The sequence below is a fragment of the Solea senegalensis genome, linkage group LG15 (genome assembly GCF_019176455.1).
Source record: "Solea senegalensis isolate Sse05_10M linkage group LG15, IFAPA_SoseM_1, whole genome shotgun sequence".
Taxonomy (NCBI): Eukaryota; Metazoa; Chordata; class Actinopteri; order Pleuronectiformes; family Soleidae; genus Solea; species Solea senegalensis.
The window spans coordinates 3320018-3344690 of record NC_058035.1 but is presented as its reverse complement, the minus strand read 5'-3'; the positions used below and the strand labels follow the sequence as shown (position 1 = coordinate 3344690).

At 41.0% G+C, this 24673-nt stretch overlaps 1 protein-coding gene across 1 annotated transcript in view; it reads right to left on the bottom strand.

The window, feature by feature from the left end:
- The window catches only part of sorcs3b (sortilin related VPS10 domain containing receptor 3b), a 60495-nt gene extending 42677 nt beyond the window's left edge, over nucleotides 1-17818 (bottom strand). Inside the window, exon 1 of the mRNA XM_044046254.1 lies at nucleotides 17028-17818. Within this exon, the coding sequence (XP_043902189.1) occupies nucleotides 17028-17696 (669 nt within the window). The 5' untranslated portion in view covers nucleotides 17697-17818. The remainder of the gene's footprint in view (nucleotides 1-17027) is intronic.
- Nucleotides 17819-24673: the final 6855 nt, after the last annotated feature.

Below are 24673 nucleotides of genomic sequence, written 5' to 3'. Positions count from 1 at the left end.
GTTAATAATCTTCTAAAGTCACTTTTTTTAAGAACCATTCCCATATTTTGCATTAGATTCCAATGACTTAGAACCATCTATCATATCAGATATTCCACCACAATAAAATCATTTTAAAGTGATTCAGTGCTGTCTTCACCATCATATTTCCTCACTTCTTAACATCTTCATTGATGTTTTTAATGATATATTACCAGCCATATGTCGGTTGCTTTCATCGATTATGTGAAATCCTGTGAAAGTACTACATAAATAACTAATACTAAAAATATGCTGTCTTTCGTGGACATTCGAGTTATTATTTTATTTTCTTGAGTCTACTTGTGTATTTTACGCTAATTTAATTAAGTGTTTTATGGTATAAAAGGGTACAGCCCTGTTTTGGTTCCTCCCACTCATTTCTTTTCTTCCTCTAGTATTTTTAGTACTATATTTTTATGTATTCACATTTATTTCTCTCCCTCTAATGTGCAATAAGTAAAACAAATAAATTGCTGCAGAAGCACCAACAAACGTTAATCTCACGCGCCGCTCTTAGACGTATTAGTTTACATTTTGGGAGACGTCCAGCTCCTGTTGGTCCGGCCGCCTTTGCGTGTTACATGTGACGAACGGTTGGACGATGTGTCTCTGAGGGAAAAAAAAGAAATGTGGACCATAAAAAACCTGCCAAGGCACATGGGGGCAGAGTGAAATGGTGTGCAAACGCATTATTGTCACTCCAACGGCATTATAAATGACTTCCCATGGGAATGCTCATAACTCTGTGTAGAGAAGGAAGGGGTAGAAAGAGTGTGAGGCAGGGGATAAAAGAACGGAGAAGAATGATAGACACTAATAATCAAGCGGCAAAAATGCAGCATAATATAATTTTTTATTTTTTTTTGAAGCCTGAAAGATAGGTCAGAAGCTCAATTACAGTGAGTTTTAGCACATTAACCTTATGGGACCTGACGGAGCGAGTCATTAAACCGAGAAAAGCCACACAAGACTTGGAGGAACAAAGACATGCCTCTGAGTCGGCTTTGAAAATGTTAAAAACCCAATTGACCCACAATTTAGCCATCAAACGGCCACGGTGCACGGCTGGGACTATCTGTGTTGCAGGTTAATTAACCAATCAAACGGAGAGATAAGCATTTGCATAACTAAATGCGCCATGTCTTCGAGGTCCAACACTGGAGTCTGAATCAATTTGGAGCGCAGACTTAGTTAAATGGCTGTGATGTTGGGCCTAATTGCCTGTTCGGAAAAATAGATACGAGAGAAAGACTCTGCCAAACTGTTGATCGTTTGTCTCCTCAGTTCTCTTCTCCTCACAACAATGGCTCCAGACGTTATAAATACTTTAGGGCAAATTGAATGCGGAATCGATTTTATCAGCAGCTCGCTTCAAACCAAAGGGATTCAAATAGCATAGCAAATTAGCGGTGTGAACAAGTAGACAGCCTCCGTTTTATGGGTCTCAATCACTGAAAGAGACGCTAAGAACTTGAGATAAAGATGTAAAATAACCTGCAAAAATAGCCCCCAACTGTAAAACGTGACAGTAAATAGCTTCTCAGCAGCATCCGAGGTGTGTTTGCCACTGGGGGGGGGTTGTCTTAGCTGTCAATGTGTTTGCTCGTCGGCTCATTAACAAAAGCTGACCCAGTGAATTGGGTCAGTGAGGATCTACCTCAGGGACCGACACACTAGTTAAGCAGACGACTGTTTGGATGATTTGTCCCTAAGTGGATATGTCAAGAGTACGTCTCCAAAAAAAGCCCGACGTCTTCAACAATATTGATGTGCATCTGTGGCGCGAGTCAATAGGGAGCAACTAATATACATGCAAACACTGCGAGAGAGAGAGAGAGAGAAACAGAGAGAGAGAGAAACAGAGAGAGAGAGAGAGAGAGCACACACGGCGAGAGAGAGAGAGAGCGAGAGCACACACGGCGAGAGCCACACAAATGAAGCGGCATTAAACCCGAATTCTTCGAGTTTATGGCGGAGTCTTGCGTTTATGTAAATGCAACAAACAACAAACACAAAATGGCTCCCAGAATTATTTCAAGCCTCGGAGGTAAATACAATTCTCCATGCACATCATCGCTCACTTGCATACATGAAATTAAGTAAGGACCCTGGAAGGCCAAATGCAGTGCATTTATTCATGTTTATGTTTTATTGATGTGAGCAAAGAGAGCTTTGCCCCGGGAAAGTCAACCAATCATTTTTCAGATTGGCTCTCACCCTCGGAGGAGTTGGGTTTAGTCATCCTTTTATCCCAACACTCTATTCTCGTCTCTTTCTTTCACTTTTCCTCCTCTCTTGCTTCCTTTTTTTTAATTTCCCACTTTTATTTCTCTCTTTTTAAATCAGGCCACAGAGAAGGTTTTTCTTTTTTTTTTAATAAAAGTAATCACAATTAGGAGTGGTTTGGGGAGATATTGATTTGTTTCGATGTGTGGATAAGCAGCCTCCATGGCAGCACAGCTGTTACTGCCATACAAATGCCTCGTCCATATAGAGCAGCAGCTAATGATTATTTTCATAATTGATTCATCTGGTTGGTTATTTTCTCGATAAATCGAGGATTTGTTGGGTCCATAAAATGTCAGAATGTTGAAAAATGTTGATGGTGTTTGTCAGAACTGGAAATGACGACGTTGTCAGATGTCTTTTGTATGATTTCTTTGTAAAAATGAAGCAATGAAACCAGCAAATATTCACATTTAAGGCGCTGAAAAATGAGTCATTTTAGTAATCGATTAATAATCGTGACATCCATGTACCTGGAATTAGACTTGTGTCAATATGTTCACACACTTTTCACAAAGCACATAAAATATCGATTTTGGAAGTCTGATTCCATGGGTACACACATGGATGTAGGGGCTGTAACGATTATTAACCGATTATTAACCGATTATTCACAAGCTTTTTGATTTTTCAGCTGAAATGTCTTAAATGTACATATTTTCTGGTTTCATTGCTTCATTTTGCAAAGAAATCATAACCATCAGTTATGAAAATGATCATTAGTTGCCGCTCTATTATGGCCAATCAGCAGGCCGCTTCCTTAGGCCCCGCCCCAAGGTCAGAATCGCAAACAAAAAACCACGGCCGCAAAAAACAAGTGTATTTTCAAACAATAAAATACAATACATTTGAATGATTAAATCGATATTTTATTTATTTGCTTCTTTCAAAGTGTTCCATATGTCCCTAAACTCTAACCACTATGAATTCTTCGCTAATTCCCAGTCTGTTTTACTGTTGTTGTTTTTTTCTTTCCTTTCTTTTTTTGGTGAAATGCTAAAATATGTCAAGTGCTTCAGTGGAACATGAGAGGCATCTCGAAACCGTGTTGGCGCACAGAAGATTTTTTGCCATTTAGCTATGAATCACCAGTGTCAGAAGTGTAATTTGGCTGTTAATAAACTGAAATAGGCCGCTGCTGCACATCCACGCAGGTTTTTGACAGAACACTACAAACGAAACCCCGCGGTAAAACATCATTAGGACACCACCCCACAAATATTATTTCTGTCTAATTGGGTAGACCTCAGGATTGCTGCCTCTTTTGTGCTAGTAAAAGAATACGAGAAATGCAGCCACTTTCATGTGGATCTGCCACTGTTTTTGAACCTTACCGGGGGGGGGGGGGACAAGTGAAGGATCTAAATTAATTTCCAAGGGAGCGACAAAGTTGAAAACAGTGAACGATGTGAGGCTCTTTGTGATAGCGGCTCGTGCTGAGTGAAGCGCCGACACACAACTCGGCTTTTATTTACTTTTTAGCACGCGCCGGAAAGTTCACCGCGACACCGACGCACATTTGCATCCTCATGAATACACACAAGCGTTTGTGTAATGCACTGCAGAGCAAAGACGTCCGTACGAAGAGACGTCTCCCGGGGACGGAGCCGTGTCAGTTCACCGTCCTCTGAGACTAAACACGGAATCAAAATTGTTGGACGACACGCTGGAATGTGTCAACACTAATTAAATAATTTCTCCAATGCACAGGCTTTTATGATGAGACATGTTTTTTTTCTGTCAGCTGTCTGGAGGTCTTATTGGATTTGAAAAGCTTGTATCAATTAAAAAAAAACAGTCCGTTTATGTTCAAATGCACAGATACGATGCATTTTGTGCAGCTTTTTTAATGGAAAGTTTGACGGCCTATACAACATGTTAATTAACAACATCAACAATACAAACAATAAGAAGAAGAAAAAAGAAGACTAACACAAGCCCAAACAAAAAGTTTATAAAACGTCCTTAATGACTCACACAGTATAAATTAGTGCCATAAACGACTTTTTCACCCTTTCCATATGCGGTGCTGAACAAATTTATTAGACCACAAGAAAACTAAACATTTTATAGTTAATTATTTGACAAATAGCAAAGCAAATTCACATTTTAGACCCAAATTTGAGCCAGAAATAAATCAAGCATAATATTTATCCACCAAAACAAATATTTTCCATTCAGGAACGCAAGTAAATAACTATAATTTGACATCTTAATCAAGAAATAATAATACGTTTTACTATTTCCTCTGGGTTTTTTTTGTAAAACCGTACATGATAATTATATTTTAGCATTAAATATATAATTTCAGTTAAAGAGCTTCTACAAACCGGTGTATTAACCATTACAGAAACATAACCCTGTATGTTCAGTATGAAAACATGATTCTCCCCTCATGTGATGCATGTGAGCATATCCAACGGCAGTGTCCGTGTTCAAGTAGAACACCCGAAGAAGAAACTGTAATTATCAATACTTAATCAGACGCAACAATAAACGAAATGGGTTTGATCCACGTCACAGAGCTGAGGTGACGTGAGAGAGTTGACCTACAACGCGCAGGATTCTGTGTTTTGATTCAAACCAAATGTCAAATACTGAACCTTGCGGCATTAATGAGACATTAATGAGGACGATAAAGGTGGCAGCACCTGGAGGGAGCACCCGCCAACATGATTTTCAGCTCCTTTTTTTGCAGTCGCAGACAAGTTTGATTGGCACGCGACCAGCGGGTCTTTAAATCACCGGGTCATCACACAGAAGAGGGAGAAGGGAGAGGATTATAATGCCAAGACAATGGCAGAGATCACAGACAGCACTAATATAATAATGGATTAATGGTCAAACTGTACACATTAACCCGCAAAATGTCTTTTGCTTATTTTAACCATAAAAGGGCCAGAAAATGTCCTGTGAGTTAAGTGCTTTTGCCTGTTTTTCCAGAATAATTTTTCAATATCTGGCAGTTATTTACAATTCACTGCATGTTACAATAGTGTATTAAAAACTGTATTTCGAAAAACGCCACTTTTTTGCATGTTAAATTTAGAATTTGAACAGTATAAAACATGTTTAAAATAACATTTGTTTGAGTTTTGTCTCAATGTGCAAAAAACAGGCCGAAAAATTTAAACTATGTAGAGGTGTTTTTCCAACTCTCTCCTCTCTGTTGACAAAGACGCTGATTCGCAACAGCGTGAGTCAAGTTACCGTAATAAAAACACATTGGCTTTGACGGGCAACTTCTCAGCGTTCAGAATCCGTTGGGATTTTTCCGCACAAACTGTGGCGTAATTGAGGTAATTCCGGTGTTTCCATTTCAGTAAGAATAAGTCGGCTCTTCTCTCGTCTGAAGTTGAATGTGACTTTAATAGCGACATAATGTGTTCAACCTTTGGTCCATGGGCCCCAAATTTGACAACTCTGCCTTAAGGTATTACAGTATAATACCTGAACCACATCTGACAAAACCTTGCTATATTTTTAGAACCATGTATACCACTGAACCCTAGCAATACTATCAGACCTGACTGAGGGAGCATTTGTGTTTATACAGCAGCAGCACCTAATCAAATGTTGTCATTTGTGAAGCCACACAACTTCATGATCACGCTTGGCTTTATGACGGCGACATTAGTTTCCCTGGATTCGATTAACCTTGAAAAAAAAAACCTTCAGTTTGAAGTGAACGCGCGGCTGAAAGATCTCCGTTTGAAGTCTGAAGTCCGCCCTTATACTTTACCCTGCCCTGCTACATCAGCAAGTATCAGAACACCCTCTGCCTCCGCACGCACCAGCTAAACAGAGGCGTGTGGATGTAAGTGGCAGGGGCGACGCTTGAAATGGGACCGAGCCAAAGTCGCGTGGCGTAAATTGCGCAGCCGCCTGTCTTGCAACTTTGAAAGTCACAGAGCGTGGACTTGTCTTCAAACTGCACCAAAAGCAAAATCTAACGTCAAAGATCAAAGTGACATCGCTGCATTTATTCAGCTGACGTGCGTCTCGAGTAGAAAAAAAGTGGTCTGAAAGTGGACCTGGACCAAGTGGCAAGAGCCAGGACGACAAAATAGCGCAAATCCATGGAGGCTCGCTAATGCATCGTGGTCATTATCACACACCAAAAAACCTGGCATATCAATTTGAGCGCTGAGACTCCCCCCTGTTTACTTCACTTCACTGCATCTCACCAGCACACAGATGCAATCATGTGGATGCAAAAATAAAAACCTCCTTCATTTGTTGTTAAGCTCATTATGTTCTCGACTTCATTAAGAGACGGAAGACAGGGAACCGAGGATAAATGAATCATTGGAGCGATTTGACAAGCGCTGTTTTCTTTAAAGAAAAAAGAAAAAGAAAAACATTTCAAATGCACCACAAAAGGAGAAGATACGACCACATCTCCACAAACACCTTTGCTGAGCCAAACATCTACCTGTGGTAAGCGATTCGTCCCGACGCCAAACACAGACACGAATTGTAACTCGGATTAAATAGTAAAAGATATTCATGCATCCATTAGCAATTATCTGATGCAAACACCTGCAGAGGAGAAGAAATACAGTATTAGCTGCACATTTGCATAAATTACTTAGAGGCTCGACGAGCGGCGAGGGCCAGAATCAAGATGCACCCGCGAGTGGGCGGCGAGATAAATAAATAAATAAACAAAACACGACAACTTGATTGTGGCTGCGGCGAGGACGTCTACAAAGTGGAGCACTTAGGGGCAAAGACAAACGTCTTCGGAGAGGAACGACGGCGGTCAAGGCAAAGCCTCAGTCTGTCCTCATCTTCTCCGAGGACCAAATTGATTGTTTGTACTTTTGTGGGTGAAAACATGCTCCGGGGAGGCTGCGCTCATCCACTAAAGCCCAGCTAAAGGTCCCCCCCGCCACCACCACCACCACCACCCGAGCATTAGTCTGCTGTCTATATGTTTGCTCGTCCTCCCGACTCCCGAGCCTTGGTCGTATAACTCTGATGCTCTGAGCTTGAGAGGTTTCGCCAATCAATTTCATCCATTAAGGGAGGGGAAATTAATGAAATGGGCTGCATATAAAAGGGGCTTCACTTCAAATCCCAGCTCCATTGTGGGGAGATTTTGTGGGCGAGTGATGTCTGCTGACAACAAATACACAATCAAATGTGGTGTTCGCCATTATTGGTGATTAAAAAAAAAACAGGACAGGGACTGGTGCACTTTCTAAAGAAAGGTTGTGGGAAAATGTCAGCGAAATAAGTTTAACCCTAAACTGTGGGAATAATACACAACTCCTATATGGACATCCTGGGGGCGTGGGCTTAAAGGTCATATACTCGGGCTTTAAAAAATGTGGCTTTTTTTCGTCTCCCTGCGTGTTGTTGACTCAAAGTTATGATTCATTTTATATATCGCATTTTTAGTAGTGATATAAAGTAGCAAAAATTGTGCAGAAGTCACGAAATAGACGTGTTTTTCTTTACTTTTTGTTTTTTGTCTGTAAAAACGAGCCGAGTGAACTTTGAAACTGTGACGTATTTCACAAATTTCACAAATTCAATCCCGATTTGAAATATTTTGAGTACTGTTTGCTCAGGTATGTTTAAATAGTCGGCCAAAATGACTTTTTTTTCCCATCAGATTGCTTATATCGTGCAGAAAAAAAGGATATAAGACACTTCTTATACTCACACTGTGTATACACTATAATGTTTTAACATAGTAATGGAAAAAAACAGCCAAAATGGAATAAACTGGAGCAAATTGGAGTACCTACAAAAATATGCACCACCCTTATGACATATATATATACTGTATATACATATATGTGTGTATGTGTGTGTATTTTGATGTTTGTCCTACACTTTGAACAAAAAGGCGGAAAAACAACACTCAAGGACGGATTTGATGGCAATTTTTAGAAGCCGTTTAATTGATCTGACACATTTGACAGAGCTTTATTCACATACCTTGCGATTGGAAATTAATTTGCTGCATCGCAAGTCGTGTGGAGAACAACAACAATTTACTTTCACAGCCTCTGTTTGCTCATATTTAGTGCTTTTTTTAAAAAAAATTGTATGCTAACCCTAATCCTGTGATTAATTAAAGCCATTGACTATAACAAGAGATTTCCTTTCAATGTTAAATGTAATAACAAGAAAATCTTAGGGAACATGAAGTTCTTATCTTAAGTTCAGATCCCGGAGAACATTTAGCAGTGTAACATCATTTCTACTTCTCCTCCAGTCCCTTCACACACTCTTTGGCTCTTAATGGTTCGGCTTCTGCTTAAGGGAATGTCTGAGGTGGAGCCAAAGGCTTGAGTGGCTCCAAATTGAGATTTGGAAGAGAAAGTCCTTCACCTCAGACCCAGTTCTGTGCCAACAGTGCTCAGACTCAGAATTTCCATGTGTCACTTATTTGCTTTATTTCCTCTCGTGAATGGGCAGAGAATGGCTAAATCTCTGACGTTCACTTTTACACTGCTATTACTAACGTCAATAATATCAAAGTATAACTTAATTGTTAATATTGTTTAGTATAATTTCATTATCCATTACTCGAGTGCTTGTTTGGTCTGTAAAAATGTTGACGAAATCTAGAAATGATGATGTTCTCTAATGCCTTGTTTTGTCCACAAACGTCAAATTTTTTTAAAGTTGTATTTGGTTTATTTTCTTATTTGGAGCAAAGAAACCAGAACATGTTCACATTTAAGAAGCTGAATAATCAGAAAACTTGTTTCAATTGTTGAAAAAGTGCTCAAACCGATGAATCCGATGATCAGATCAGTGAATTGTTGAAGCCCTAAAGTGATGATTTGAAGGGGAATCTGCAGTTTTGTACCTATTTGTGGATTTTTTTACTTTAAATATGTTGAAATAATTGGAGGCAGTCAAAAAAAAAGATAAGACAATCTGGTGCTAGCCCTCAAAGTCCAGGTATTTAAAGACCGCAGGACCACACTGTGGTTTCTGCTGCTGTAAAAAATGTAAATGATCATTTCTGCATGTTTTTGCGTTCTATAATCTGATATTTTGATTCTATTTTTAATCCAACGTTTTACTGTTGAATTTCCCTAGAGTAAATCATTATCAGCTGTTTGGTTCATGGAATCACACGTTCATTAAAAGAATCACGACACACGGATGGATAACGTGACTTTATGAGACTTCCCTTTCTTTTGTCTGTGCCTATTTTTGTTTTCTTATTCCTTGATGACGAATAATTACAGAGACTGACTGAACCATATTTATCACCGTCTGAAATGTGATGTTTAACATCTGACCCATCTCGACTTACGGCGTGTTCTTTTATATCGTAAAACGGCAAACGAAAATGAGGTGGATTTTTATCCACCTGAGCGAGACACAGAGCAAACAGCAAAGCAGCCGTGGCAAAGGAAAGGTAGAAATAATGAAAGACGCTTATTTAAACTTTGTGAGCAACACAATTTTGACTGCGAGAGTCACAAAGCACAGCGTGAAATCGGGAATTAAAAGATTCTGGCTCCGGCTTTAGACAGTGAGTGAAATGGAGGACGGCGCAATTAGATTTCTTTTTTGTAGAACTGAACGTGGCGAAAAGAGATTACACATTACAATCATGACTTTTTGGGTGGATGCCAATTAATACTCTGTGCACTCAACAAACGATCAAACGTCTGAGTAATAGTTTCCTAATTTCAGGTTTTGTTTTTATTTTTGAGTTCCAGGACATTCATTGAGTATTCTGTTTTTTTTTCATTATGTCATTTTTTTGTGTATTTAGGGGTTTTCCATCATCTCCACTGATTACACAGTGTGTGTTTGTGAGCAGGTGTGCGCATGCTGAATAAACCAATACACTCCTGTCACTGCAAACTACCAAGTGAAACCAATGCGATGTTTTTTTTATATTTTTTGAACCTGAAATTCCTATTGATACCAATATCAGTGGTGTACTTTACTTTACTTTACTTCACTTTACTTTAAACGATTTAGCTGTTAATGCGGCCCAAATCTGAACTTCAAGCACATCCAGATTGTATGGAGCTTGGTTTTTTTTGGCAGTCTGGACAGCTACAAAACACATGAGGTCCGATTTTACAGATCGGTTTCAATCTGAACGTCTCGGGTTGCTCAGATAAGATTTCAAAGTGTCTCCGGCATCACTCGCAGCACAGGATTCACCTGCTCAGAAGATATTAGAAGAGACATACTGAAATAAATCCATATAATACCTCAAAACCAAGTACAAAGAAATCAAGGATGGGAACAACATGAAAGAGAGATGTTTCCACCACTTCCTGGCCAACACGTTACATATTGCAAGTGATCAGATCCAGTTCTGCGTGTGTCCATATGGACATTGTCTCATCTAAGTCTTCCACATGGATTTTTATAGACACAGGCCAGGAAAAAGTAGTCTCAATAAAATTGTTCTTGTCTGTATCCAGCTTGTACCGGAAAACCCGATTTGTCCGATCATATTGCAGCAACTAACTTCCTGTTACCGTTGCTATGGTTTTATGACAGTCGTGAAACACGCTCCATTCAAAGTGAGGAAGATAAACGATTTTACTTTTTACCCAATTTTACACACATTTTACCCAATTCTGTAAACATGACAGTGTTGTTTCCAGTAAAATGGGATGTAAATGTAAAATAACCGGAGGTCACATGGTCGGTAAAGTACAAAACCAAACACGTAAACCTAATTTGAATACAGATTGTGTAATTTTTCCCAATCAGGACAATACATGAATGTGTTTACACCTATAACCTAATCACAGCTATAGTATGTGTCGACCTCACCGCGACACTTATTAGACTAATTAATCACATGCATGCTTGTCAAATATGATTCTGCACGCTCTTTATCACCTTGATTAAGTCTGCGTGTGTGTGTGTGTGTGTGTGTGTGTGATAGAGAGAGAGAGAGGTGCAACATTTTCAAATAAGTTTTAGCTCTTTTCAGGAGTCATCTGGGTCCACACTAATACGCCTATATAAAAAAATTGCTTGTTTCTCTCCTCTGTCATATTTTGTTTGCTGTACTTTTTTAAACTAAGCAAAAAAAAAATGCAATCGTTAAAAGTAAAAACAAGGATTTCGAGCCACAGCTGATACAATTGTGCAGGTGACTGCCGCATCGTTTCCAAAGGTCTCGCCTTCTTTCGTTTTTTTGCTCGTCCAAACTAAAATGCAGCCCGAGAGTTTTTCAAACAAAACTCAGACCTCAGCATTTTCCAACTTCTCTGTATTTGTGGCTCTAAAACACTGGGGTAACGTGGATGACAGGGGGCATCCACAGAGGAATTTCTGCATTTTTTAAATGAAAACAGAGCAGCAATGTATGGCTGTAACCAGAGAGAAAGAAAGAAAGAAGACGGGGAGATACGCAGACGACTCTGCTTTCACGGCAGACCTTTATTTGCTGCTTAAAATGCTACTTTCAAAACTACAGTGTAAGTGGCGAGGAAGTGCTCACAGCCCGTAATGATGTGATGCATTATGGTCCCTGAGCACAAATGATTCATGATAAAAAAAAAAAGGCCACACATGCATGTCATCTGAAGAGTAAAAACTGGGATTTCACTGAATTATTACTCGAGAGAAGAGTGAAAATTGTTCACCATGGAATAAAACTGGAGGCAGAAAAGCAACGACGGGAGTTATTTCCCGTTTTTTTCTTTTTTCACCCCTCAGAAAAATACCATCCGCTGCTCCTGTGTGATTGTTTTTGCCTGTAGTAACAGCAGACCAACACTTTCTCTCAATGCTCGCAGGGTTGCTGCAGTTTCTATCAACATCTTACAATCACATCTGAGGACAGTGCAGCCCTAAAGGCTTGAGATGTATAGTGCTGACACCCTGCAGGACGAGGAGGTAGGAGACGAAATAGATAGATAAGAAAGAAATATCTCTATATTTGCTTTGTTTCCACTGCTTCCCACTCTGAAATCCACATTTAATTAACATGGAGAAAAGGCCCTGGTGAGAAAGGAAACATTTCCAAATGCTGAGTTGCAATGAAATATTCAAATTTGACATGTTTCGGAAAGAGAGAGAGACCACAATCTGAGCTGAAATGTTGAAATCTTCAACCGCCTAAGATTTTCATCAAACAAAGTATGGGTTAAAATCCCTCTAAGGCAGCAACAGGGGGGGGATGATTAAAGTGCACGGATAAAAGGTTTTACAAGGTCACATATTAGACCCTTCTTCTAAAGTACGATAGCCAAATTATATCTCTGTCAAAAAAGACTGTGTATTGAATATTTTGAATATTTCTCTTTGTTGTGTGTGTAACACCTCAACAGAAGCAGCTTAATTTAATGTACTTTTCATCATCCCGTAACACCCCTGCAAACTCCACTAAAATGCCTTTTGTGAATTGGGAACCCATTCCATTTGATTTTATGGATCAAGGAGTTTCTCGGCGCCCCGGCTCTCGCATGCTAAACGGAATGGCTGTCTATCTAATGAACTGGTATTAAACACGTGTCCCCTCAGGGCGGTGTCATTTCCTCTTTTTTTATTGTATATTTATACCAATGAGATGATGTGCAACCCATAAACGCCCTTGTCCTGATTAAGCATGCGGACAATGTGGCCCGTGTGGCGGCAAAGAAGAAAGAGGTACGACGTCGCGGCGCCGACAGACGTGGCTCGACTCTCGCCGCCGAGAACGTGAGACATTTACACCGCGGCCGGGAGCAACAGCTGACAGCTGGGCCTCCTCAATGTCCTCCTCCTCCGCCTCAAGTAAAACTCTAAAGAGGACGACCACACCTTTATTCCCATGTCCCCTGGACATTATTTACACCAACGTGCGCTGTGAGAAGCTCGTCAATAAAGACGCTCATTATCTTTCGACACAGCGCCGTCGTTTGGTCAGCTGTCTGAGGGGAGCTCGCAAAAAAAATACAAAAAAAGGTCAATGAGGAGTTTTAAATCATTTGGTTGCCAATAACTCACTGATCACCAGCTGGCTCCCATACTTGTGCCTCCAGGGAGGGGGGGGTCTGCTTCCATTCAGTATATATTGCTGCGATGGGTCTTTAAACTGATTACTAGTGTAGTCATATCACAGCTTGAACACCCATGCGAGGCAAAAGACTGAAAAAAAAATTTTTTTCCGTACAGATTTACCCAGCTGAGTGTATTTTTTAGAGTTTTTTTTGTATTCGTTTACGGTTCTCAGTCTTCCAGGACACAGACATCGTTAGGGAACTGGACTCAAGCAAGTCCAACCCTTCCCAACCCTTGTCCTCAGGGAACACTGCCCTGCTTGTGGTAGATGTCGCCCCGCCCCAACACACCTGATTCAAATGGTCAGCTCGTCATCAAGCTCTGCAGAGGCCTGATAACGAGCCGTTCATTCCAATCAGGTGTGTTGGGGCGGGGCGACATCTAACACATGCAGGCCTAGTGACACGTGTGTGGTTTGGCATTTCCGGTCAGTCGTCGTGCAGCTTTACTCAGCAGGCAGGACAACAGCAGGTATCAAAGGGGCAGTCAGGAGTTGCTATAACTGCAAAAGGTTCTAGTGCAACAGGACTGTTTTGATCATCGGCCACAAAGAAGACGGGAAAGTGGACGCAGGGGAAGTGCTGAAAGAACTTTGTCCCTCCTCTGAGGAACAAGGAAACCCCTTTAATGTGTTAGTGTAGTGGTTAACACTCTTGCCTTTGCAGCAAGAAGACCCGGGTTCTGCATGGAGTTTGCATGCTCTCCCCATGTGTTTGAATGTGTTCCTCATTGTCAGGATGTTCTCAGTCCTCCAACTCCCCTCTCCCCACCCCCACCTCGCGTGGGTGTGGCCAAATCTCCTCCCCCTTTGCAGCTGTCTTCAATCAACCCTCATCAACTGCAAGAATACCTACCTGGCTCTGACACAACCAAACTCAACTTTGTTGACAATGTCAGAATTGCGACGTCAGCAGCTGCAGATTATCATGATCGTTGTAAGTGTTTGGTGTCCAAAGCAACAGTTTATAGTTGTGGAATTAAAACTAGGGATGGCATGACACCACTTTTTTGTGTCCGATACGATACCGATATTACAAACTCAAGTATGTACTTATGCCAGTGTCATTTTAGTGATTTTGACCCGTATCGTATCAGCGCATCCATAATTAAAACCAAGTTCCATTGCCGACCTTAATTCATTCATTATTTAAATTCAGTCGTTCACTGAGCAACAGCACAATTACAAATATCCACATACGTTACATGAGGCCGTGTCCTCATGTCGTCCGTTATCGATAGTTCTGACTGTTCCCACGACTTTGTTAATTAAGAAAACTAATACCACAAGTGTTGTACGGTAAAAAGGAAGTCAGACCCCGAGTTACCTCAGCATTCAAAAATAAGGACTACGACGAATCCTTACAACCCACTCATACTGACTACTCAACTGAAATGTTCCTTATTCACTTTGAATGGAGAAAGGTTGACATTAGCCAAACACTTGGATGATATTACATTGGCAGACATGTTGGACGTCACATCACATCACTTTAAAAACATTCGTAACCTTTTTCTACGTAGTCTTCCAGGACTCAAACTGTTCTGCTAAACCCAGCTAGCACCGAGCATCAGAGCCACGCACCATTTAGCGTCACGCGTACGTGTTATAAGGACAAAGTCAGAGAAGATACTTTCTATCATGGAACCACGAGATTAAAATTTATGACATAAAATGAGTCACAACGACAGAATAATCTGCAGATATGATGTCATTTTTAATTAATGTGAGACAGGTCACTAATTAAATAATATTATTTTCATCCAAAACTGAATTTGACAGGGTTTCTTTTTTTCATGTAATTAATTATTAAATTTTGTATTACCGTTAAATTATTTTTTTATTATTTTTTAAGGTGATGCTCATTAAATGTAAATTTTTTGTAAATTTAGTTCTATTTTGATCAGATGAAGTTATTTTAACATATTGTTCAGTAAGTAGCATCATATGTTGTCTCTCTGATTTCCAAAGTTTGGCACTGGATGTTGGAGAAAAGACATCGGTCGACCTGTGCATCGCAGGTTCACGGTAAAAAAACATGAATATTTTCGAAATAACCAACCTGTTTGGTTTTTGACATTATAAATGTAAAGTCTTGGGCCAAATGAATTCAATGATTGAGTTGCGCAGCAGCTTCACTGTATCGTCAAAAGTCATCGATCTCACCTTCGTCAGATCACAGGCAAAAAGTCCTGAAGTGAATATTTGATGGAAGCCCCCAACGCGCTACAGGACTCATTTTCATTCAAATGTGCGTCTCAGATTGGATTTATTACCTGTAATTTGGATCTAATACAGCCTGAGCTCTAACATACAGTCATAAAATGCCATCAATTTAAGGCGCGGCTTCAGTTGCACTTTGGGGGCCACAGACAGAGAGAGAGAGATTCAGCCAGTATAAATCAAGTGTGTTGACTGGCTGCGGTGACAAGCCCATCAGTGATGATCCAGTGCGGAGTGTTGTGCGGCACAAAAGGCCACCGTTGAAGGAGACGTCTCAAGCATATTTCACAAAGCGTCCCACAAATCACACTTTACTGGGTGCATACCTGGTGTATTTTGGCAGAAAGCGTCTGCAGCAACACATCACAAAAATCCCTGTCATCTCTAACATTATATTTATTGCAAAGAGGATAATAAGCCACACGAGGGAAACACACACACACACACACACACACGCACAATTGGAGGTGGAATAATAAAATCTGTTTCTCGAATAAACACACACTTGTTTCTGGGACACAAATATCTGCAGATGTGGTCTCAGATTAATGTCGCTGTCACATGCACACACAACACAGAATAGGATTATGTGAAATACCTTGAGTTACTCTTTTGTTTTGTTCTTGGTTTTTATAAATGCTGGTGCTTGCAGACACTTCATCATGGATGTAAAATAAGAGAACAAGGGGGACTGGGTTGTGTGGTGAGTGTGCGTGTGGGGGCCTGGATGTCTGCTGCAAAGTCTTTTCTCTCATTTGCACGTCTCCATTAACTTGTTTTGAAGTGCAAAAGCGTGGCACCATTTAAAAAGAAAAACAACAAAAAAACCCTAACATGTTGCGATGCTGTTTTCATTCGGGCTTGTTAGATGACTTCCAAATGTCAAACGACAAAAGGCATGGCTCGTTTGCCCAAAAGGTCGGACTGTGTCTCATCAGCGTCACATTAAAGACCAGGTTGGACACGAACCCCCCCCTTTTAAATGTAGCTGTGCACCTTGGTGATGGACTTTCATCATTCCAGGATTTCATGCATAATTAATGTGTCGTGATTGTTGCCAAAAAAATAAATAAAAATGCCTGCACACTCTCGTGGCTCTACGTCATCTTCATTTACCTGGGGGATTAAGCTTTAATTTAAAGTTTCGTCGAAATAAATATTTCTACTCTTATGGAATCCTGTCAAGTGCACAGTCATCTCCCACGAGGCAGGTGCGCTCTGCGCATATGGATCTAATAATATGTGCATATACAACAACAGGGAACCTCTTCATGAATGAGACAACTAGACAATGTATTGTTTTAATATCAAAAGGTTCAGTTGATTTATCTGTGGCACCGAGTTCCTCTCGTGCGCACTGCAACAGCTGTGCGTAAAAATGTGCCAAAATCTGCATTTCTGTCAAAAACCATTTCAATATAATTATGACGAGCTTCGTGTTTATAAAACCACATGTGTTATTGTATGTTTGTGCTTCGAACACTAAAAGAAAACTCACGCTGCTGTTGTGTCCAGACCAGTGCACCATCGCCTGGTTGTGCGCGGAGTCTCCCGACAGAGCAAAAGTAGAAGTGTCCAGGTATGGCTCACTCTGTTTGGGGTTAGAACCTCTGGCTTCGTCCCCGCTGCGCCGGTACTCGACTCTGGAGTTGGGAACACCTTGCACAGCCTCCACATATCTCTCTCTTCCGCTTATGCTCCTGTCCACATCCTCGCTGTATGACGCCACCGCACTCCTTTTTGCCTTCTTTCTTGGGGAAATAATCTCCGTATCTCGCGCGTGCTTGCCCTCAGACGTGTAAGCATACTTTTGATCAGGTATTTTGAGACGACTGGAATCGCCTGGCGCTGTTTCGATGCCGATCGGCGCCTCGCTTCCAAGTCCGCTCCGCGTCTCAACTCCCATTTGTTTGTCATCCCTTGGATTCAAATCCCCGTCTGGTTCCGTTTCACGCCCGTTTAAAACTTTTGCGCGAACGTCGACTTCCAGTGATTCTCCGACCTCTGCAGATGCTCCGGTTTCACGCTCTTCAAGTGGCAAAACCTGCAGGTGATGGAACCTGTCGTTTGCGCTCAGAGAAGTTATTTCCGCCTGAGCCACAAACTTGTGGCGAAAGAGAAACACGAAAGCCAAGAGAGGAAAACTCCAAAATGACCCGAGCCCCATTGTGTTCACTCCGTCTTGTGTCACAGCGCTTCAACTTCTGTAAAAAGAAATTCAAGGCTTCATCTTTTACGCGCGGTGAGGGAGCCGTTCAGCAGACCTGCTCACGTACAGGACTTTGACAAAGTGAGGAACCAGTTGGGGAGGCGCTGCGCATCAGGCGAGCGCACCGACGGAGAGTGACTGCAGGAGCGGTTCCACCTCATTGTTCAGGATGTTCAGTATAGAAGAGGAGCGGGAAATGGCTGCCAAATATAGCGCGAAATCATGTTGAAATTATGAATTTAGATTTTGTTCTGCATCGTCTTAGTGTTCGTGTGAACAGAAACAAAAGTTATAGCACTTGATTGATTTAGATTTAGTGTTCACACTGTGGCAGAAAAAGAGAAACGGTCGTTTGTTTGCATCAGTCAACACCGGATTCACCTGTCAGCGTGTGCACGCGCCGTGTGGGGAGTAAAATGACACCTTAGCACCCTCATTGCTCATTTCTGGTTCAAACCTGATCCAGAAACAGATCAGATTTATTTGACAGTTCACGTTCATAAGCACTAGTGAAGACAAGGAAGACTGGGATTATTTAATCCAGAGGGAGGCAGTAATGCAATATGGATGAGTCATTTATCATCTATGAATCTAATAATCAACACCATCTGGTTATTATTTCATGATTTTGTTTGTTTTGCTTCAATCCAAAAGTTTACTGTTAACCTGTTTAATTTAGATTTTCAACCGATTCATCTCCCGTTTATATCAGGAGATGAATCGGTTAGACACAGGCGGCCATTTTGGACCCACAGTGGACACACTACGCTAACCGGGGGCTCCACAGTTTCTCCGACACGACAGCCTCGACTTCAGCAACAAATGCTGTTAAATTTGACACATTGTACCTTTAAAGAAATAAGTGCACTGCAGTGCAAACATAAAACACAGCCTGCAGGGCAACAGAGTGATACGATTTTTTATCACATGAAGGGTTAAAAACATATCAGCACCAAAAACTCAGATTTGGCAAAGCCGTATAAAACCCATTTTCATTTCAACTGCTGTAAAACACTAAAACAGAAGAAGAATATGACTTAAGTGTGAAAGGAACCGTTATCTCCTCAAGTAGATTGGCTTTACTTCTTGTGAAGGCTGACCATTCTCACTTTATCTTATAATTAAGATAGACCTTAAAAGGATACTTGAGTAAAAGTACAAGTATCTTACCAGAAAATGACTTGGGTGGAAGTTTTTGATACTATTACTTAAGTAAAAGTCTTAAATTATGACATTTACTGTACTTAAGTATCAAAATGTATTCTCTGATATAAAATGTACTTTTAGAAGTAAAAGTGTTAAAAAAAAGAAATATAAATAACAAAGTCAAGTACAGATACGTGAATGTTGCACTTAAGTAGAAGTATTTGTGCTTGTTACATTGCATCACAGCTGTTTTAGTAGAATTGTTTCTGTTGATGCTTTATATTCTCTCCAGTATATGTTCTTAAAACATTCATATTATCGACCCTTTTATGACCATCATGATAATCAGGCCGCGTGGATTTATTTTGATTTTAGAATTGTCATAAAAAGGTTCAGTGATCGAGTTCTTCTGCCCCTTTTTCAAAGATAACTCTCACTCTCGACATCTGGCAGTTATTCAACCGTTTAGGAATTACGGTACTGAGAAGCTGGTGAATCTTTGTCTGCGACTGGACGGTCGTTCTGCGGAAGTCCTGACGTTCTACCGTCATGACAAGTGTATGGGTGCAATTAAAGCTGTACTCGTGATCCATCCATCCATCTTACATTACATTACATGTCATTTAGCAGACGCTTTTATCCAAAGCGATTTACAATGGAATTGAGTACAATCAGTCAGGAGGTGGAATCGAACTTGCGACCATCTTCTACCGCTTTATCCTCTACAGGAGTTACGGTAAAGTAAAGTATACATGCCAAATCCTGTCGATGAAGAAGGGATGTCACAGAAGGGTTAAACCTTCATTTAGAACAGCAACATCATCGTCACACATGTAAGAAATAAAGAGACAGTAAATAGATTCAAAGTGTTTAACAAATGAAGGCTTAGTTAAAATCAGTTAAAAACATCTGTACATTGTGACGTGCTGTTAGTATGAGTTGAGTTACGGAGTGAACGTTGGCCTGGATGGACCTCGGACACGGATGCACCTTCGTTCCCGGCGGACCATTTGGATGCATGGAGCTGATTCACCTGCATTTCCCTCGCTTCTATGTGTCTTTCATTAATTGGGCCACACAGAGCGTTTGCCGCGGGCCGTGTGCGACACAACAGCTCCGGAAACAAGGGGCGCTTTTGAAGTCATCTTTTGATATGTTTGCTGTCATCTTCCTGACTGGTGGTGTCACGCCGGCGACGAGCACCCTCCATTTTACTCTCTCACGTCTTACTTTCCATGTATTTTTTACAGTGCACATGTGAAATGAAACTCTGCTTTCCCCTCTGAATCAATATACTATTTAAAAGGTATTAGTTTCAATTAGTGGAGCCGAATGACTCCTGAAGGGCTATCTCTGTTTCCTGCTGACAGAGCTCTGAGTCAGTTGTTGCATAAATCATGTGCCAATCTTGTTTTGTTTTGTTTAAAAAAAAAAAAAAAAAAGAGAAGCTGAATATTTATTTTATTTATCCCCGGCAATAAGAAGCAGAAACACACATTACATTATATTTACATCTCAAGGGAGGCCATAAACAGAAGGATTTCCATCGTCTTCAAGGACAACACATGTTCTGGATCGCGGGTAAATTTAACTAGCTCTGTCCTTGTAATCTAAGGGAAGATGTAAGAATACGGAGGGAACAATTACTCGCATCCACAAGGTTAAAGGCACACGGCGGAAACACAACACAATGTAAGTATAGACTTGAGCGTTTGTCATGGGGAAAATGTGAGGAGGCGAAGATTGTTTCGCTGCAAATGTCCCCCGTCTCGCTCCCCGCTCAGCTGTGTTCATAATATCTGAAACAGTCGGAGTGTGAAAATTAACCAGCACAAACTGGTAATTGGCTGTTAAGTAAAAAGCAACACATTACACTGATATGTAGTGAACCAATCGATGTCCCGCCATTTAATATCATCACTTAGTTAGTTCCTCATAGCATCGCTTGTGTTAAAAAACCCTCCTGAGACTCGTAACACCGTAACACCTTTGTTTTTAATCTGAATCTCACTGTGGATTACTAAATTGAAATTATCTGGCTGAAGATAAAGAAATTTCTGCAACATTAAAACTATGTAATGAGTTTACACGGTGGTGATTTATCAGCTCCCGTCACATTCCATGTGTAAAAAACACTAAGATTCTTGTCTCCACCCGCCTCTGTGGTGCTTGTGTGTACACACAAACGCTCCCTCAGTCAGGTCTGATAGTTTTGCTTTCACGCAGCATCAAAAAACAATGTTTCTTTTCACAATCTCATGTAGAAAAACGTCAACAGAAGAACACGCCGAAAGTTACACACTGCGGCTTTGAATACAATACAAATTTGATACAATGTAAACACAGTCACGGGAAGTTAGTTCTAAAGTGACTCATGAACCTACAGAGTGTTATTTCTGTCCTAAAATGAAAAATAAATGTACCCAGAATACCCTGCGCGATTATGAAATAACTGTAATCAAAATGCATCCAATCATATTCCAGAATATTTGTCATCATGTACTTAAGAAACTGTGCAACATTGTCACCAGTAATGCAATTCTGCATGGAAACAGCGTGGAGAAAATATAGTGAATTAACTTGTATAACAATAAAATGTGTGTGTAAAACTACAGTGTGTACTGTTAAAAGAATGTGTTCTCTTCTCTGAATCACATGTATATGTATCGATTCGACCTCTAAGAGATGCACACTCGTGCGAAACAGGCAAAAAACACATCATACACCTCACCAGGAGTCAGATTTGCTGCTGCAGCTTGTTACTATGCTGTGGATAAACTGCGAGCTGCAAAATCAGGCATCTGCTGAGCTGTAAAACGCCGAGTATTTGGGGAATAGGGAAAATTTACCATCCTTGAAAGCCGCACAGCGAGGACCGAGCACAGAACTGTACTTGGTGAAGGACACTGAGCTGACTTTGCTGCACCTTCTGAATCACACGTGGAAAGCCAGTGTGGTGATAGCGTGGTCAGAGGCTTCGCCTCATGGTCACAGCTTTTTTTTTGGCTGCTCAAACAAATTGAGATTCTCACAGGTGAGGTCTGTGGGCAGCAGGTGCTACTGTTGCTGCTTCGCCTCGCACTGATAGTCTCTCTGTCTCTCTCTGTGTCTCTACAGCCCCCATCCCTGCCAGAACGCCTCTGCAATGAGGGGGTAATTGGACTGATCACACTCTGTTTACCCATGCTGCTGGAATGAAGTGGGCTGTTCCCAAACGTACAGTGACAGAGCGACGAGGGAAGAGAAGCCTCTTCCATCAATGACACGTCTTTCAATCTGCGCTAACCTTCAGCCCGCGGCGCACCGAGCACATTTCACTGTGTTTGGGTCTCCATGCCGACGCGTCTGTCAGGTACACAGCCACCCCCCCGAGTGTTTCTCAAACTGTGGTGTGTGTGCCATCAGTGGTACACGCGCTTCCTCTGGTGGCACTTGGAGGAAAATCTGAATATATGTGATGGTAGTGGAGCTGAGGGATTTTGACTCGCTCCATCTTCATCTAATATCACTATATCAGTGTATGTGACGAAGAGGATGATGAGGGAGCAAATGATCTTATTGGGAATGAATAAATCTGCTCCTGAGAATTCGCTCGACTATTTAACAGGAGGTTACTTGGTATAAACATTTTGAGAACCACTGACTATATATTAGTGTTATCTTTCATAAAAAGATAAAAGTGTGAAATCAGATAAAATACAGAAAATCCGGCTTCACTGTGCACAGACTGTTAAAATGTAAATAAACATCAACAGCAGAACTTTAGCCGAGTCATGGTGTGGCCTCCTCTCTATGGGAGAAGAATATTTAAAATGTGTGAAAGAGAACAAATGTGTGTCTAAAATGACAGCATCGGACTGATATCGTTTTCAAGTGCGTGATATTGGTATCGATACATTAACACAACAAAAGTTGTACTGTGCCATCCCTACTATATATAATATATATGGACGTAGCCTTCCACTTGCAAAAGGAACTCCCACGCTGCGATTTTACCACCAGTAACGCATTTGTTGACGTTCAAATGTCACCTGCGATCAGACTCATATTGGATGATACCAGGCTCATATCGTATCATAGTGCTTTATCGTCTATTTTACTCTACATTTGAACAAAATTGACATATTGTTCTATTGAACTATTGAAGAAGGGCTAAAACTAGCAATTGAGACCATTAACTCCTGTTTACTGAAGTTATAAATCAAGTGAGATGTAGAAGCATATTTCCCACAGACTTCAATATTTTCAAATGCAACATGTGGAGTCACCACCTAGTGGCTACTTACCTGATTTAATTCACAACAGAAATTGGTCGACGCTGCCCTTTTTTAAATGAGGTCCATGATCTGAATCTAATAATCCATCTCTGAATTTGCATGTTTATCAGGGCTGAGCAATTTCGGGGGAAAATATCCAAGTGCAATTTTTTTCCACCAGATATTGCAATTACAATTTGATTTGCGACCTATTTTATGTAATCGGTCCCTGGTGAGTATGTGTTACTCTATGTCCTGTTTCCTTGGCTTCACATTTCAGACTAAAGGGCTACGTCAATTTCTTGTCTGCAGTCTTTGGTCAGTTACAGAGCTCTTCTGTTCCTAAATGTGAAGGAAACGTCTCTCTGTGCTCCACGTCCTACATGTGCTTAAAGTGTGACAAGGAATCCTGCAGATCTCCCCGTGTGCAGGGCATTTGTGATTCTGCATAAATCTAAAAAAGAAAAAAAACACAGTGAAAGAGAATAAGAAAAGAAGAGAGATGAGAGGGAGGACAAGACGGAAAACAGTGCATATCACTGTAGCTCGTTCAATTTGGTGTGCTCTCCCTCCCAGTGTAGATCATTAGCAGCATTATCTCAGGTAATCATCGCATTCTGGCGACAGTCCCTGCAATCTGCACCGCTCTCTCTCTCTCTCTCTCTACCTCTCTACCACACACACTCACTCCTGTTTCGACTGAACACAGGGAGCAAACTCGGAGGCTTTCAGGACAAAATCCCATTTGTGCATCCGCTGTCTGCATCCCAAGCTTGTTAGTTCCAACACTTCAGTGATCCCGGCGGAGCGGACGCACAGGCAGTAGCAGGAACCATAATGGCCATCACCCAGACAGCTCGCACTCGCATGCAGGAGATGAACAGCAAGGTGCACTCCCCACTCGACGATACCCATGCCATTAAAAAGAGAAACTTTCTTTTACTGCAGATGGCAAAACACTTATTTTGTACCTCCTTCATTGCCGAGATGAAATAAAGGCCTTTTAAAATCACAGTGGGAGGGGTAGTTTAGGATCGTTTGCCTCGGCAATAAACTGGCCCTGTCACTGGAAATACAACTCTCCTCACGCGTGAATCGCTGTATTACTATTATCTATTTGATGTCTTTGTTCTCGAGCCTTTGCTTGTACAAGATGAACACAGGGATGAGTCTGTCAAGACATCACTGCAGCGTACACTCGACCTCACACGTCTGTTTTGGAGGATTTTCTCACCCGATTTGGGTCGGTTATAGTTTTCGATCGTTCAACCACATTCGTTACCAACGACGACGCGAGGTTTTTCTTATTCATTAAAACAAAATAAATAATCACTCAGGTTATCTGACACTTATATCAGAACCAACTGGTAAATGGTAGCAACGTCACCCATGAGAATGTCAGCTCCGGGTTATGAAGCCACCTGAATCATGATTTGGTCAATTAGGCTGGTGTTCGCTCATATGTGTTATCATTTATTGTCTGCTTTCCTCAAAATGGGAACATCATTTACAAAATTGACGATTGAAGAAGAC